The 18,433-nt window shown below is 35.9% G+C and overlaps 1 protein-coding gene across 10 annotated transcripts in view; it reads right to left on the reverse strand.

Annotated features, from left to right (window-relative positions):
- HOMER1 (homer scaffold protein 1) overlaps positions 1-18,433 on the reverse strand; it is a 169,126-nt gene that overhangs the window by 85,598 nt on the left and 65,095 nt on the right. For all 10 annotated transcript variants that reach the window (XM_007486428.3, XM_007486427.3, XM_007486424.3 and 7 more), the window contains exon 3: positions 4,815-4,946. In XM_007486428.3, coding sequence (XP_007486490.1) covers positions 4,815-4,946 — 132 coding nt within the window. The remainder of the gene's footprint in view (positions 1-4,814; positions 4,947-18,433) is intronic.

Raw genomic sequence — 18,433 nt, forward strand, 5'->3', positions numbered from 1 at the left:
ATTCAAATTAAAGCAACCCTTAATTTCATGACTTACAGATTGAATTGTTGGATTCTAAGTAAACTTTTAGATTTCAATAGTAATTAAATATCAAAATTATCAAAACTATTATGATGCTATTTTAATTTTATGAAGCTATACATTTATATAAACATATATACACATTATGTATATATGTACATCTAAGTATAGAACTTCCAAGTGATTAATTCTATATATTTACTACTTGCTGTATGACTTGATACATTTAGATTATTTGAAAACTTTACCCCTTCATGGACAAAGCAAACTTATTTATATCTACGACTGGTAGTTCACTTTAGAATTTTGAAAATCAATCTATTTATTCCATTTTTACCCTGAATGATTATACAATTTTAGTAATTACCTTTCAACATTTGGCTTTGTAGAATGAACTAACTTAAACTTTTAATAGGCTTCTCTTCCATTTTAGTTCTTGAGACTTTCTCTACTTTGCTATGACTACCTTAAGGTGTGAAAACCAGAAGCAGATAAAAGAGTATGATGAGCATGAACATAACACAGCTTCACATAAGGGAAAGATGATTATTTCTTGGGTTTACAATATTATTCCTTGGGCTTGGTTGGATTTGGGGCTATGACAGCACATAAAACACGTTTTCTCCTCTATTATGACTCCAACATTCTCTTTTTCTGGGTCACAAATGATAGATTCCAAGTCCATCATCCCATGGATTCCCCCCCCCCCCAAGTATATTACCTGATACCCACTTAGGCTAAGTCTGCTCTATCATGTCTGCCCACTCCTACAACCTCTACAAATTTAGAAAACTTCATAATAATGAATTCCTTTTAAAAAACTTATACAAACTGAATTCAGGAGACATATACTTGTTCCCATTTATCCCTGCTTTTTATCATCTTAGGGCCAACTTCCCGAGCAAGAGTATGGCAGTAATATTTCCTCCTTTGTGGGCCAGTTCACCTGGGTCACATAATCCTGGTCATTGATAAAATGGTACAGACTGACAATGTGGTAAAGCCCAAAATTAAATGGATCATAACAGCTCCTTTTTAAGAGAGAAACTATACTCAAATACTTCAAGAACTATATACTCTATAAAACTTCAAAGTATATTATATTTTTAAAAAATTATTTTAAGACCTTGTGAGGTCCAGACATCATTAGGATTTTCCCTTTTTTTTTGTATTTTTAAAAAGATATGTTTTCTAATTCCTTCCTATCTGCTTCCCATAATACATGACCCAAATAATCTACTATTGGGTTGTATAATTATCACATGCTAGATATTAACAAATTAATCACCGAGAAGTTGCCTTTTTCTACAAAATAAATAGCAAATGTCTTGTTGGAACAAATCCCATAATATTTGTTGTGAACCTTTGGGGGTAAATGAAGACTGAAAAATCTCCCTGTTGATTTATTCAGATATCTTCTATTAATCTTCATAGTTCACATTATTCATCCAACTGATTTAAAGATATATACTTCACTTGAAAAGCTCTGCTCTGAGATTTATAAGACAGCTTTTTGCTGAAGAAATCTCCAGCTGGAGAACAAATTAGTTTGAAAAAGAAGAGACTGACCATTCATAGATTTTGTCCCAAGGAAGAAAACACATTTGACTTCATATGATTTTTATGAGTTTGCCATGAAATTGACTACAGCCCTCAGGCCAAAACATATAAACACTATTCCCCCATGATGGTTTTTGGAACAACATCTGAAAAGATACATGTTCAAAATGCAAGACTTGAGAAAATTAAAATCTAGGGAAATGAAGATGCTTGAAGAAAACAGAAAAGAAAAACCATAGAATAGAGCAAACAACCAAATTGCTGAACTTTATCTGTTTGCCATTATCATGTTATACCCCAAAGTGGATCATCAGATATAAATCCTATTCAAAGTTTATTGCAGGCACATTTTCCTGGTAAATGATGAATTTATTTTTATTTTTTAGATACACCTTTTGTCTTAATATCAATTTTAAGACAGAAGAGCTGTAAGGGATAGGCAAACAGGGTTAAGTTATTTGCCCATGGTCACACAGTTAGGAAATGTCTGAATCCAAATTGGAACCCAGGACCCTCCTGACTCCATACTTGGCACTCTATCCACTGTGCTACTTTAGCTGCTTCTCATTCACTTCTCAACCTCTTACAATCTGGTTTCTGGTTTCACTTCACTCCAAGCTACTCTAAAGTTATCAATGATCTCATAATTGCCAAAGCCAATGGCTTCCTCATAGTCCTCATCTAGCCCTCCTTAACTTCCAAAGCATGAGATGCTTAGGACTACCCTTTCTGCCTGGGTGCTCTTTCTTCTCTCTGGTTTTTGCAACACTGCTCTCTACTGATCCTCTCCTTCTTTCCTCCAACCTGTCTTATCTCCTCCCTCTTTCTTGGGTCATCATCCATGGATGTCACTATCCCTAATTGTGGGGATACCGTAAGAGTTTCATGGACTCTCTTCTCTCTTTCTAGTCTCTCAGTGATCTCATCAGCTACCTTGGGTTTAATCTTTTTCTATGCATGCAACTCTCAGATTCAGCCTGAGCTTTTCTACACTTTTCTACTAATCTCCAGCCCAATATCACCAATGCACATTGGCTATTTCCCAATGGTAGTCCCATAAGCATTTCAAACTAATGACCTCTTATCTTTCCCCTAAAACACACATCTCTTTCAAATTTCCCTATTAAAAATAAATTAAGTAAAATAAAATTTAAAAGTTTACAGTATATGGGGCAGCTAGGTAACACAGAGTAGTATCTATGCTTGAATCTGGCTTCCTTGATGTGTGATCCTGAGCAAGTCACTTAACCCTGATTGCTTAGCCCTTGCTGATGTTCTGTCTCAGAATTGGAACAAAGACAGAAGGGAAGGGCTTAAAAAAAAAGTTGAAGGTATCATCATGCTTCCAGTCATCCAGGTCCACAACCTGAATCATCTTCAGTTCTTCCTTTCTTGATCACTCTTCTTCCTCCTCCACCATATATAAAGTCTTGTTGATTCTCTCTCCAAAATATCTCTCACACACATCGTCTTCCCCCTGAATGTGACCACTACCCTAGTTCAAGTCCTTCTACATTTTTTTCTCTTGTCTTACTACAATAACTTCTTAGTCTCACTGTTTAAAATCTCTTTCCTTTCCAATATGCACTCCATACAGGTGCCAAAGTGACATTCCCAAAGTATATAAATCAGACTATATAATTCTATTCTCAAAAAACTCTGGTGGAACCCTGACTTTTAGGATAAAATATAAACACTTCTATTTAGGATCTATACCCCCTTCTACCAGCAAGTTCCAGTTTAAATATACATTATTGCTCTCTATAAGGCAGTTAGGTGGTGTAGTAGATAAGAGTGTCAGGAAGATTCATATTCCTGAGTTAAAATCTGGTCTCAGACACTTACTAGCTGCTTAACCCTGAGCAAGTTACTTCTCTCTGTTTTAGTCTCCTCATTTGTAAAAATGAACTAGAAAAGGAAAGGGCAAATCATTCCAGTTTCTTTGCCAAGAAAATCCCATCTTAGGTTACAAAGATTTGGACATGACTGAAAAGTGAGTGAACAATAATAACTGCCTTCCATACCCTTCATGGTCTAAACTGATGGACTTTGCTTTTTCCATATGCAACATTCTATCTTGTGAATTTCAAAACTATTCCACCCTATTCAGACCATTCTTTAGAAGATCTGATTTAGCTATTTCCTGATCAATAACAATAGAGATACTTGGAATAACAGAATCAGGTCTTGGAAACTACATTTCTCCTCCCTTCTTAGTTTAACAAGATTAGGAAGGTCTGCATTAAACTCAAGATTTAATTATCTGAGAAAATGGCCTTCAACAGATATGTGTAAAAAAAAGGACAAATCTCTGGGCTGTCTTAAGTCAAGCTTGAGCCACCATTGGCACATGTGAGATGCAGGAAGTAAGGTAGAGAACAGCCTCTGGAGTTCTCGGGACTTCCTATGGAGAGGGCTAGAGTGCAGTTTGATCCTGGAGCTTGAGCTTGGAGGAGGCCCACAGACAGCTTTCCTTCAGACGGGTCATGTGAGTGATAAGTACTGACCCCTTTCTCTGCCTTGGCTCTCCAAGGCCTTAATGCCCGCTTTGGCTCAGCCTGAGCCAGAGTGGTTCTGAGTTAAACTCCTTTCCTTCTCTCCCTCTCTCTCTCTCTCCCTCTAATATTTTCTTCCTCCTGTTGTAATCAAATCACCATAAAAATTTGGCAGCTGACTTGGGTATTTTGTTATTTGGGATTTCCCTTGGCGACCATTTAAATTTAGATTTTTTCAGTCTCAACCATAATATTCACCCTTTTTAATTACTCATATCCATACCTTTGTACTGGCTGCCTGCCATGCCTAGGATGCACTCACTCCTTACTTCTACTGTGTGGAAATTCTAGCTTCTGTCAAGGCCCAGCTCAAGTATCATATTCTGGCACTGACCTTCCCAAATTACCTTTTCCCAAAATACAAATATGTGGTTTTTCATTCTGCCAGCTTCCCTTGTAAGAAAGCAAATTGGAAACCATCAAGAACTATTTTGTTTTTACCTTTGTATCTCCATTTCTCACGTAATGCCTGGTTTTTGATAAATCATTGTTGGTTGACTGATTTTATAATCTTCTGGTTTAACTTACTAGATGCCTACTGGAGAATTAGTATCCTTAAAAATAACCACTATCTTTGTTTTATGTATCTTGCAATAAATTTAATATTATGTAGTCTTTAAATACTTTAATGACTGAAATAAACACACATTTTCAATTAGGATTAATGACTTAACTTACTTTCGTAAGATGGTGCTCAGAAGAGAATCCCAAACCATAAACAGTGTTTGCCCTGCTGTCTGCCCACTGGCCAAACTTCTGAGATGTTTTAGTAAATGTCATGTTTGGGGTGATGGTGCTATTTATTATTGCCTGAAAAAGAAAATAAAATCATCTGAACATCAAGTTAAACTTTTATCATGGTTACACAAGCATTAGACATTTTACTTACTTCCTCATCCAATATTTCAACTGAGTGATTTTTGAAATAGGACAATTTTAAATATCTCACCTCTTCCTTTTCCCTCAGGAGGTTTGACCTGGCAAAGTAAAATAACTAAAACGAGATTAAATTTTTTCTTAAAAATCAGGAGGAGAAAGTAAAACTAGGAGGCATGAACAAAAACAGATATTGTGCTCTTTGTCCTACATACCCAAAATGACACTATTCACCCACCATTAGTAGAACATGAATTCTGAGATGTTTCCACAGCAATGACTAGTTCCAACAAGCCATTGCACACACTTTCGCCCATTCCCCTTGTATCCAAGCGTATGCCTTGTTAAGACAGCTGCTGGGGTTAAGGGTAAAAGTCTGTAGGAGTATTTCTTTGGGAAGATAACTGGTCCATATGGAGACTCAAACCCACAAACTCATTAGCACTATAGTCCAAAGAAGTGAGCTAACTGAACCAGAATAAAAATAAAAGAAACCTTTAAATATTCCTTTTAATGCATTTTCTTTTACATATTTCTTGAAAAAAGAAAATATACCTTCATTTTCCAGAATGTATTAAATTTTTTTTCAAAAATGAATTCTGTAATTTCTCCTTAGCACATGTAGTTTCACAGAACCCTCATATTCCTATGAAAATCAGTCTAGTGTATGTTAACTAAATAGGAAACAAGATTAATTTAACTACATAAGCCCAGTGTAAGAGACCACATTCAGACATGCCCGTGGGCATATAGAATTCAACTATATTTAGTCAACTATCTAATATCCACCCAAATCATTTGAATTATTGAACTATAATAATGGGGAAAATCAAAGGTGTGCCAAGGGTGTGCTAGTGTTTAGTAACCTGTTTTCTGAGGAAAAAATGCCTGCATAACACACTTATAAGATTAATTTGCATTATTAACATTTTTCCCTCATCAATAAAACAATAAATCAAGCTCTGATTTGTAGTATTTGGCAACTTCCAAAGTATAAATATTCACAGTCTCCCAACACTCCCCTGACATAAGGCTAATCTACACTTGGCTATGAGAGAATAAGAATTTTGAGAGTGGCACTATAAAACAAAAGATATATCTATGTAGATATCTGTGCATGCATCTGCATGCACCACTAGAGTAAAAATCCTTGTCAGTTATAGGGACACTAAAAAAGTACATAACTGCACTTAAAATAGTATCTAAAACACAGAAAAAAATTAATAAATGCTTATTGATATCATATACAAATAGAGCATCCTTGATTACCAAGCATAACTGTCTTCTCATTTTTTAGCTAAGAAGAACCTACAAATAACATTGAAATACAAACGTAAATATATGTACATATGCACACACATATTCAGAGATTGGACATTTCAATGAAGATTGAAAATATAAAAACATTTCAATATTTAATATTCAAAAGTTTAATTTATTCACTTTCTATATTATATACACATTTAATTATACACATCTCAAATACAGAGTATATTGAGAAATTACAGTTAGAGGACAAGGTAGCTCAGTGGATTGAGAACCTAGAAATGAGAAGTCCTGGGTTCAAATTTGGCCTCAGACACTTTCCACTGTGTGACCCTGGACAAGCTATTTAATTCCCATTGCCTAGCCCTTACCACTCTTTTGCCTTAGAACAAATACACAGTATTGATTCTACGATGGAAGGCAGGGGTTTGAAAAAAAAAAAGAAAACTATGATTTATTCCAAACTTAATATAGCTTACAAGACCTTTATTTCTTAGTTTGCATAATAATAAAAAGTACTTTAGAGGCCATCTAGTCCACCTGCCTCATTTTACAGATGAAAACTGATGAGCCAAGAAAGTAAAAAAAGACTTAAAGGTCCTACATCTAACCAAGGAAAAGGATTCAGACTACCCCCCAGCACAGGAAGGCTCTATTACATCAGGTAACATCACCCACCTAATGTAGATACTCACCACCTTCTATAGTTTAAAATTTTATTTTAAACTCTCATTTCTAAAAATCTCTTTTCATTGAAATTACAACATACATTTTAACTTCCTTGAAGTAGTTATATCAGCATTATTTTCACTAGAGCTACAAAGAGCTTTACCAATAAATGTTTAGAAGGATCATTTATCATCAGGAAACAGATGAAGTTAAGAGATGAACAGCATGAAATTCATCAGTAGGAAAGACAAACATTTCATATATTGTTGTAGTCTAGGGACAGTAGACCACTGGGGTTTCTGAAATGTACACTTGCAGTATTTTCCTCATCAAAGAACAGATTTTATATTTTAATTTTATTTCATCAATTTAGAACATTATTCTGTGGTTACGAGAATCATATTCTTTCCCTCCCTCCCCTCTCCCCACCCTTCCTGTAACCAACACACAATTCCTTTGGGGACATGTGTCCTTGATCAGAACCCATTTCCATGTTGTTGATGTTTGCATTAGGATGTTCATTTAGAATCTACATCCCAATCATACCCCTCGACCCATGTAATCAAGCAGATGCTTTTCTTCTGTGTTTCTAGTCCCACAGTTTTTCCTCTGAATGTGGATAGTGTTCTTTCTTGTGGATCACTCCAAGTTGTTCAGATCACTGCATTGCCACTAATGGAGAAGTACATTATATTCGATTTTACCACAGTGTATCAGTCTCTGTGTACAATGTTCTCTTGGTTCTGCTCCTTTCACTCTGCATCACTTCCTGGAGGTTGTTCCAGTCTCCATGGAATTCCTCCACTTTATTATTCCTTTGAGCACAATAGTATTCCATCACCAACATATACCACAATTTGCTCAGCCATTCTCCAATTGAAGGGCATCCCCTCATTTTCCAATTTTTTGCCACCACAAAGAGCGCAGCTATGTATATTCTTATACAAATCTTTTTCCTTATTACCACTTTGGGGTACAAACCCAGCAGTGCTATGGCTGGATCAAAGGGCAGACAGTCTTTTATCACCCTTTGGGCATAATTCCAAATTGCCCTCCAGAATGGTTGGATGAATTCACAACTCCACCAGCAATGCGTTAACGTCCGACTCTGCCACATCACCTCTAGCATTCATTACTTTCCATTGCTGTCATGTTAGCCAATCTTCTAGCTGTGAGGTCATACCTCAGTTATTTTGATTTGTATCTCTCTGATTATGAGAGACTTGGAACACATTTTCATGTGCTTAATAATAATTTTGATTTCTTTAACTGAAAATTGCCTATTCATGTCCCTTGCCCATTTACCAATTGGAGAATGGCTTGATTTTTTGTACAACTGATTTAGCTCTTTATAAATTTGAGTGATTAGACCTTTGTCAGAGGATTTTGTTATGAAGATTATTTCCCAATTTGTTTCTTTCTAATTTTGGTTGCATTGGTTTTGTCTGTACAAAAACTTTTTAATTTAATGTAATCAAAATTATTTATTTTACATTTTGTGATTTTTTCTAACACTTGCTTGGTCTTAAAATCTTTCTTTTCCCAAAGATGTGACATGTATACTATTCTGTGTTCACCTAATTTATTTATAGTTTCTTTCTTTATATTCAGATCATTCACCATTCTGAGTTTACCTTGGTGTAGGGTGTGAGATATTGATCCACCCCCAATCTCTCCCATACTGTCTTCTAATTTTCTCAGCAGTTTTTATCAAATACTGGGTTTTGGTCCCAAAAGCTGGAATCTTTGGGCTTATCATAGACGGTCTTGCTGAGATCACTTACCCCAAGTCTATTCCACTGATCCTCCTTTACCTTATTGTTTGATGACAACTGCTTTATAGTATAGTTTGAGATCTGGTACTGCAAGGCCCCCTTCCTTCGCATTTCCTTCTTATTTCCATGGATATCCTTGATCTTTTATTCTTCCAAATGAACTTTGTTATGGTTTTTTTCTAATTCAGTAAAAAAGTTTTTTTGGTAGTTCAATGTGTATGGCACTAAATAAGTAAATAAGTTTGGGTAGGATGGTCATTTTTATTATGATAGCTCGTCCTATCCATGAGCAATCAATGTTTTTCCAATTGTTTAGATCTAGTTTTAATTTTGTAGAAAGTGTTTTGTAGTTGCGTTCACATAGTTCCTGTGTTTGTCTTGGCAGATAGATTCCCACGTATTTTATATTGTCTAGGATGATTTTAAATGGAATTTCTCTTTCTAATTCTTGCTGCTGAGATGTGTTGGAAATATATAGAAATGCTAATGACTTATGTGGGTTTATTTTGTATCCTGCAACTTTGCTAAAGTTAGCTTTTTAGTTGATTCTCTAGGATTTTTTAAGTAGATCATCATATCATCTGCAAAGAGTGATAGCTTGGTCTCCTCATTGCCAATTTTAATACCCTTCAATTTCTTTTTCTTCTCTAATTGCTACTGCTAGTGTTTCTAGTACAATATTAAAATTGTACTAGAAACACTATCCTTTCACTCCTGATCTTATTGGGAATGCATCTAGTTTATCCCCATTGCAAATGATGTTGGCTGATGGTTTTAGATAGATACTGTTTATTATTTTTAGGAAAAACCCTTCTATTCCTATACTTTCTAGTGTTTTCAATAGGAATGAGTGTTGTACTTTGTCAAAGGCTTTTTCTACATCTATTGAGATAAGCATGTGATTTTTGTTGGTTTGCTTGTTGATATGGTCAATTATGTGGATGGTTTTCCTAATATTGAACCATTCTTGCATTCCTGGTATAAATTCCACCTGATCATAGTGAATAAACCACCTGATCACTTGCTGGAGTCTTTTTGCTAGTATTCTATTTAAGATTTTTACATCTATGTTCATTAAGGAGATTGGTCTATAGTTTTCTTTCTGTGTTTTTGACCTGCCTGGCTTTGGAATCAGTACCATATTTGTGACACGAAAGGAATTTGGTAGAACTCCTTCTTTGCTTATTCTGTCAGTTTGTATAATATTGGGATTAGCTGTTCTTTCAATATTTGATAGAATTAATTTATGAATCCATCATGCCCTGGGGATTTTTTCTTAGGGAGTTCTTTGATAGCTTTTGATAGCTTATTCAATTCCTTTCTTCTGATATGGGATTATTTAAGAATTCTATTTCTTCTTCTGTTAATCTAGGCAATTTATATTTTTGTAAATATTCATCCATCACCTAGATTACCATATTTGTTGCCATATAATTGGAAAATAGTTTTTAATGATTGCCTTAATTTCCTCTTCATTAGAGGTGAGGTCTCCCTTTTCATTTATGATACTGTTAATTTAGTTTTCTTCTTTCCTTTTTTTATTAGATTAACCAGTACTTTGTCTATTTTGTTTGTTTTTTCAAAATACCAGCTTCTAGTCTTTATTAAATTCAATAGTTCCTTCACTTTCAATTTTATTAATTTCTCCCTTAATTTTTAGGATCTCTAATTTAGTTTTCATTTGGGGGTTTTTAATTTCCTCACTTTCAAGTTTTTTGACTTGCATGTCCAATTCATTGACCTCTGCCCTCCCTAATTTGTTAATAGATGAACTCAAGGATATAAATTTCTCCCTGAGTACTGCTTTGGCTGCATCCCATAGATTTTGAAAGGATGTCTCATTATTGTCATTTTCTTCAATGAAATTATTAATTGTTTCTATTATTTGTTTAACTAAATGATTTTGTAGAATCATATTATTTAATTTCCAATTAATTTTTGAATTGGCTCTCCATGTGCTTTTACTGATTATTATTTTTATTGCATTATGATCTGAAAAGGTTGCATTTATTATTTTTGCTTTTCTGCATTTGTTTGCCATGTTTTTATGCCTTAGTACATGGTCAATCTTTTGTGAATGTACCATGTGCTGCTGAAAAGAAGGTGTAGTCCTTTTTGTCCCTATTTATTTCCCCCCATATATCCATTAACTCTAATTTTTCTATGATTTCATTCACATCTCTTACCTCTTTCTTATTTATTTTTTCATTTGATTTATCTAGATTTGATAGTGGTAGGTTCAGGTCTTCCACTAGTATGGTTTCACTATCTATATCCTCCCTCAACTCCACTAGTTTCTCCTTTAGAAACTTGGATGCTATCCCATTTGGTGCATACATGTTTATTACTGATATGTTGTTTATACTGCCTTTTATCAGGATGTAGTTACCTTCCCTATCCCTTTTAATCAGATCTATTTTTACTTTAACTTTGTCAGATATCATGATTGCAACTCCTGCCTTCTTTCTATCAGTTGAGGCCCAATAGATTTTACTCCAACCTTTAATTCTAAACTTGTGTGTGTCTACGTGCCTCATGTGTGTTTCTCATAGACAACATATGGTAGGATTTTGGTTTCTAATCCACTCTGCTAATTGTTTTCATTTTATGGGTGAGTTCATCCCATTCACATTCAAAGTTATGATTTCCATTTGTGTATTCCCCAGCATTTTGATATCCTGTCCTAGTTCTGTCCTTTCTTCTTTTGCTATATCCTTTTAAACCAGTTGTTTGCTTTTAATCAGTCCCTCTAAACCCCATAATATGCTTCCCTTTCTGCCCCCTCCCTTTTTGTTCCCTTCTTTTTTTAGCATTTATTAAGTTCCCTCCCCTCTCTCTTTTCCTCCCTTTTTCTACTCCCTCCCCCCCCTTCATCCCCTTAAGTTTTCCCTTCTCTTCTCACTTTTCCTGTAAGGTAAGATAGAATTTAATACCCCAATAGATCTAGATGCTCTTCCCTCTCAGAATTGGTTTCATTGAGAGTAAGGTCTATAGGTATTACCTATTAGCACTCTCTTCCTCACATTTTTATAATAATATTCGTCCCCTCCCCTTCCCATGTGCCTCGTTGTATGGTATAGATTATCCTATTTATCTTATTTCTTCAAGTTTCTCTTGGTGGCATCTTCAATTCCCCCCTCCCTTTTTCTTTCTTTTTTTTTGCATATCATCTTATACCACTTATTATCCCAATCTGTTCCTGTGAATGATTCCTCTAATTACTATAATAATGAATATAATTTTTGAGTTACAAATAACATTTCCCCCATATATTGTTATAAACAATTTGATCTTATTGAAGCCCTTAAAGAAGAAAGTTTACATAAAAAAACATTTTCCCCTTTTCCCTCTCTTATTTACCTTTTCGTGTTTCTCTTGATCTTTGTGTTTGGATATCAAACTTTCCACTTAGTTCTGGTCTTTTCTTTACAAACACTTGGGAATCTTCTATTTTGTTGAATGCCCATACATTCCCCTGGAAGAATATAGTCAGTTTTGATGGGTAGGTAATCCTTGGTTGAAGATCCAATTCTCTTGCCTTTCTGAATATCACATACCACGCCTTGCGGTCCTTTAGTGTGGAAACTGCCAGATCTTATGTGATCCTGATTGGTGCTCCTTGATATCTGAATTGTCTCTTTTTGGCTTCTTGTAAAATTTTCTCCTTAACTTGGAAGCTCTGGAATTTGGCAATTACATTCCTGGGAGTTGTCTTTTGAGGATTTAGTGTAGAGGGTGTTCTATGAACTCTTTCAATGTCTATTTTGCCCCCTTGTTCAAGAACATCAGGGAAATTTTCTTGGATAATTTCTTGTAGTATGATGTCAAGATTTCTGTTTATTTCTGGGTTTTCAGGTAGATCAGTGATTCTCACGTTGTCTCTTCATGATGTTTTCCTGATCCATCATCTTGTCAGGAAGATATTTTATGTTTTCTTCTATTTTGTTGGTCTTTTGACTTTGCTTTATTAATTCTCTCTGTTTTGCAAGGTTTCCAATTGCCCAATTCTGGTCTTTAAGGCCTGGTTTTCTGCTATAATCTTTTGATTTCCTTTTATATTTGGTCTATCCTGCTTTTCATGGCTTCCACCTGTTTCTCCAATTGGGAGTTCTTGTCCTTTAAACTGTTATTTTCTTTTTGAATTATTTAGGATTTTTCTTGCCAGAAGGCTTCCTTTTTTTTTTTTTGGTAAGCTCCAATTTAAATTCTTCAAGAGCTTGTGGCCAATTTCCTTTTTTTTTTAAAGGTTTTGGCACCTTTATTTGGATTTCCTCTTCTGCTATTTCCTCTGTAGTCTGGATTTTTCCTCCATAAAAATTATCCAGGGTCAATGTCTTCTTCTTGTTTTTCTTGGTGTTGGGAAGTTGCTCTTGGGCGTTGTTTGCTATCACTATGGTTCTTTTCCCTTCCCTTTCCAGTCAGAAATCTGAGTGAGGAGAGCAGACTCTCTGTGTATTGAGCTAAGGAGCAAGGATTTTGCTTGAGGCCAAAGCTCGAGTCTCTGCTGCTTCTGCTATTTCCTGCCCTTCTCTGTGCTCTCTCCCTGCGGGTGCCCATGGTCTGCACTCTTCAGTCTGCTGGGGTTTCAAGTCTAGCTGCTCTCAGAGATAGGTCTTTGATGTTCTTAGTCAGCTGCCTAGGACCTAGAGTTGCCCCTCTCTCACTCACTGATTCTAGCATGTGCTGGCTCTGACTCTGGCTCCGTAGGTGTGGTGGGGAGGGTGGATCAGCTCGCATTTTGGTAGAAGCTTTTTCACCCCATTATGGTGTGGAAATACCCAAATCGCATGTACCTTCAATCCTGCGCCCTACTGTAGAATCCCTTCATTCATATGAATTTGGGTTTTTTTGGCTTTTTGAGGTAGTCTATAACGGTAGGTAGTGAGGAGAGGAAGAGTCCTAGGTCTAGACTGCCACCATGTTTACCCGGAAGTCTCCTGAAGAACATTTTTTAAAATCTAATTTTCAGGTTATCAGATAGTAGATAGAGAGCCAGTTTCAAGCTGGAGGCCTGAGGTTCAAATCCTTCCTTTTACATATATTGGCTTTTGGCTTAATACCCTGAATACATCACTTTAACTCCAGTATTACAGGCAACTTTCTAAGACTATCAGCAGTAAAACCACACTGTTAAGAAGTTTCCTAATCTAGTTTTCCCTTTCAACAATGGAATCATTGGTTCAAAATGAACAAAGGGGTATTGTCACTTATTTTGTCTTAATTAAACCCTTTGACATAAATAGGGTTTTTGTTTGTTCTAGCCGGTGGTAACAAAGAGAACGTCTTCTAAACCAAAACATTTAATTACTGTACTTTCTAACCCTAGGGAGGTTGTGAATCAGCCATCTTATGTGTATGGTTGTTCATTAAGGCTGGTGCACTGTATCTATATGGAGATAATTATTGACAATCCTCAACAATAGGATAGAGAAGCAGAAAGTGTTCTTAAGCTAATGGAGGTGGAATAAGAAATATGGAGAGCTTTTCAATGCTTCCTTTATACTCTGGAATTGTTATATTGTCTTGTTCTTTTTATTTAAACCTTTGCCTTTTGTCTTAGAATCAATACTACATACTAGTTCCAAAGGCAAAAAGAACAGTAAGGGCTAGGCAATTGTGGTTAAGTGACCTGCCCACGGTCACCAATATAGGAAGTGTCTAAGGCCAGATTTGAGCAACCTCGATGCTCCTGTTATTTGTTCTACTCAAGACAATCACAGATCTAAAGCAAAAGTTGACCTCAGAGGTAAAGCAGTCAACTTTCTCTTTTTACAGTTGAGGAAACTGAGATCATGAAAAGTAAGTGACTAGGAATACATAGGTACATGTCAAAAGGAAGATTTGATCCCAGGTCTCCAATATCCAGAACTAACATGTTTTCTACTCTGTCATAAAATCTTCCTTTGAATGGCCTAAAAATTGAATACCACCATGAGCACACATTTATAATGAAAACAAAAAAGTTCAGTATTTTTATATCCTTTATTATTACCTCATTTAAAATGGGAAAAATGACAAGAAGGAAAATGTAAAATAAATGATATGCTTATTCATGTCTCTTCTCTATAGAAATTGGCATCTCTTGTCATCTCTCCTAAAATTCCTTGGCCCAGACCATAGTGCCATGATTTTACCTGATAATTGCAATCAAGTTCACTGTGCAGGGAATGGAATTTATTTCACTCCACTGGGCTGGCTTACTTAAGGTTCCAAGAATATTTCCAAACATCAAAATTTTTAGGTCAGAAGTACTGAAATTGTTAGTATGTTTTTCTTCTTTTATTTGCTTTGCAAAGAATCTGATTGACAAAGGCTCAGTTCAATAGCTTATTCTTAGCTTAGAAATAGCAGGAGAAGGGGCTAAGGAGAGAAAAAGTGGATTTGAGTTCTCAAATGTACATAGACTTTAATGAAATATAATGATGGTAAAGAGAGAGGGGGAGATTTAAGTGACTCTCATACATAGATATATTGGTGTCTCATCATTCCTCTTATAACTCTACTTGGCCTCTTAAGACTATGATGCCATGATTCTCTTCTCTTAGGAAGGACTAAGATCTGGGAGGGAGTAACATGTTTTTACTAATCTTCCAGAAGTAGAGATGGAATGGAGAAGAATCAGGCTGAAAAGCTGAGATGTATACCTTTTAAAAACTAGTTCTCAGCTCAGGCCTTCAATGCCCCATAGATTGCCAATGGCATACTGGCTGCCTCCAAGGCATTATACAAAACTTTTCTACCTATCTCTAGCCTGTTTTTATCTCTCTTTAATCTCATCCTTGTTTTTAAGACTCTTCTAATAGCCTATTTTCCCAGTGCCTTCTCTTTGAAGTTGGGGATGGAAGGATGGGGGAAAGACTTAGGGGTCATCTAGTCGAAACGCTTTATTTTATAAATGAGAAAGCTGAGGTTCAGCTGGCTTTGGTCAAAGGCAGGCTTTGAACCCAAGTGCTCTAATTCGGAATCCAGCGCCCTTTCCACTAGAATCCAGTTGCCTCTCAAAATGAGTTATGATCGGTTCTCTTTCTCTAGTCAACCTAAGTAACCAAATTTTAATATTATCATTTCCAGCCATCGTCCTTTAGCCTACAAACATTCTTTTTGAAGATGAGGAGAGAGAAGCATTCTTTTCAACAAACACACCAGTTCTCAAGAGTAGAAATATCATAGGCAGCAATTCTAAGAAGAAGCAGGGAAGGAGCTGTTGTGTTCATAACAAGCTTGATGCTATTTATGATGTAGCATCACAAACTTTCCTTCTGGTTAAATCTAAACATTTCAATTTAATCTTCATTTTTAACTTTTCTATAAACCAGCATCTGAGCTTAGCGATGATGCTAACACATGCTTTTACTGAATTCTTCAGTGTTTTCAGACAGTAATATTTTATAACTTTAAAATATACATATACCTTCCCCAGTTTCCTATATCCAGCTGTTCTTTCCTCTAAGGAACAAATTTTAAAATGCTGTATCATTATGGAAGAAGTATAGTACACCAATTGTGGCATTTAACCAAATTGATGTTTTTACAACATTACTAGAAGGCCTTAAAGCAAAAATTAGATTCACCATGAAGTAAAAGGCCTGGAGTGAAAAGAATCAGATTATGTTTTCGAGGTATGGGCATTCTGAGATTTTCATCACTCAATCAGGTGCTTAACAGAGAAAGAGACAGCTAAAAAAAACATTCTTATAAGACATAAATTGCAAAGTCTGTTTTTAAAAAATGCAGCCATTGCTGCAGTGCTCTGCAGTGGCTCCTAGATTTAGAACTAAAAAGGGCTTTAGTTCACAGTATCCATCTAAGAAATTAACAAAAAGACCAATCTACAGACCACAGCAAAACAGCCAGATCAATTACTAAAGGAAATTTCTGTTTTAAAAAAAGGATATCAAATCCCCTGTTATCACCAAAAAGCACTAGATTAAATGATTCTAAATAGGAAAAGACAGTCTTTGGCATTACAGTCAAAAGACAGAACTCGGGCAGTGGTATCCAGCCCCGTTTTCATGTGGCCTCAGAAAGAAAAAGGTCTATTTGATGAATGATTCACTAGAACTGCTTTCTAGGTAGATGCTCCTTGGAAGTAAGGCACTGAAGGGCTTTTACTCTTCAGGTGAAAGTCTAATTAATATGAAATCTATTCAAACTACTTCTATGTGGGTTCTCTCCTTACATACTAGGACTTCTGTTCCCACTTATTTCTTTGCTATTTTTCAACCACCATCTAGGAAGGCCAATGCTCTAAAGGACACATTAGGACAGAAGAGAAATCAGGGTGGTGGTGTTCAGTCGTTCTCAATTGAGTCTGACTCTTTGTAACCCCATTTGGGGTCTTCTTGGCAAAGACACTGAAGTGGTTTGCCATTTCCTCTCCAGCTCATTTTATAGATGAGGCAACAAAGGCAAAGAGGGTTCAGTGACTTGCTCAAAAAACCAGTAATATATGACTAAAGTGCCATACTAGGGAATAAAGTCAACCTGTTTCCTTTTCAGGGTTTGAACCAAGAATATTCTAAGTCTAAGTCTGTGTATATTCCATTCAAATGAATATATGCCAAATAAAGAACTAAGATGGTGATTCAGGAAACCTTCATAGAATCTAACCAATAGCCATCTCCAAATAATTTTGCCAGAGATCAAACACTGTTCTAATAAAGGAAAACTAAAGTTAAATCAACACGTGTTTTTATAAACACTCATATTCATTAATTATGTTCAAGCCAAGTGTCAAGGATGCTGATGATTCTTAAAGATCCCACAATCTATAGTTTAGGTGACAGGGCATTTTAACACATAATACAAGATCAAGGCAGCACAGTGGATAGGGTTGGTGGGCCTGAAGTCAGGAAGACTCAACTTCTTGGGTTTAAATCTGGCCTTGGATAGCTGTGTGACCCTGGGCAAGTCATTTGAGCCCTGTTTGCCTCAGTTTCCTCATCTGTAAAATGAGCTGGAGAAGGAAATGGCAAACAGTCCAGTATCTTTGCCAAGAAAACCCCAGATGGGGTCATGAATAGTTGCCCACAACTGACAAGAATCAAACAATAAAGACAATCATGAAGAAATGACCAGAAGGGAATAATGTGTGACTAGTTGCCCATGTAAAGTAGGAGTGTCACAAGGTCAGAAGAGAGGAACATAATGTTTGCCTCAGTTTCCTCATCTGTAAAATGAGCTGGAGAAGGAAATGGCAAACAGTCCAGTATCTTTGCCAAGAAAACCCCAGATGGGGTCATGAATAGTTGCCCACAACTGACAAGAATAAAAAAATAAAGACAATCATGAAGAAATGACCAGAAGAGAATAATGTGTGACTAGTTGCCCATGTAAAGTAGGAGTGTCACAAGGTCAGAAGAGAGGAACATAATAAGATCACAGGATTCTAGACTGGGGAGTTTGGAAAATTATCCAGTCCAATTCCTTTAAGAGACTAAGAAACTAAGATTTCGAATAATTAGTGAGTCACAGGAAGTCACACCATTAGTATTCCACACCACTCTTTTACTGTTAATCCCAGTGCTCTTGGCCACACCACTCCATTACTGGAGGCTGTAACAACCTGGTGTGGCTTCAACGAGGAAACACCTGAAAGATAATCACCTTCCCACCCATTTCATATAATGGCATATTGCAAATTTGACATTTAGCTCCATCCTCCAATTACACTCAATGACAGAAAAGCTGACCAAAATTGAACAAAAAACT

Source organism: Monodelphis domestica, chromosome 3 (genome assembly GCF_027887165.1).
Source record: "Monodelphis domestica isolate mMonDom1 chromosome 3, mMonDom1.pri, whole genome shotgun sequence".
Taxonomy (NCBI): Eukaryota; Metazoa; Chordata; class Mammalia; order Didelphimorphia; family Didelphidae; genus Monodelphis; species Monodelphis domestica.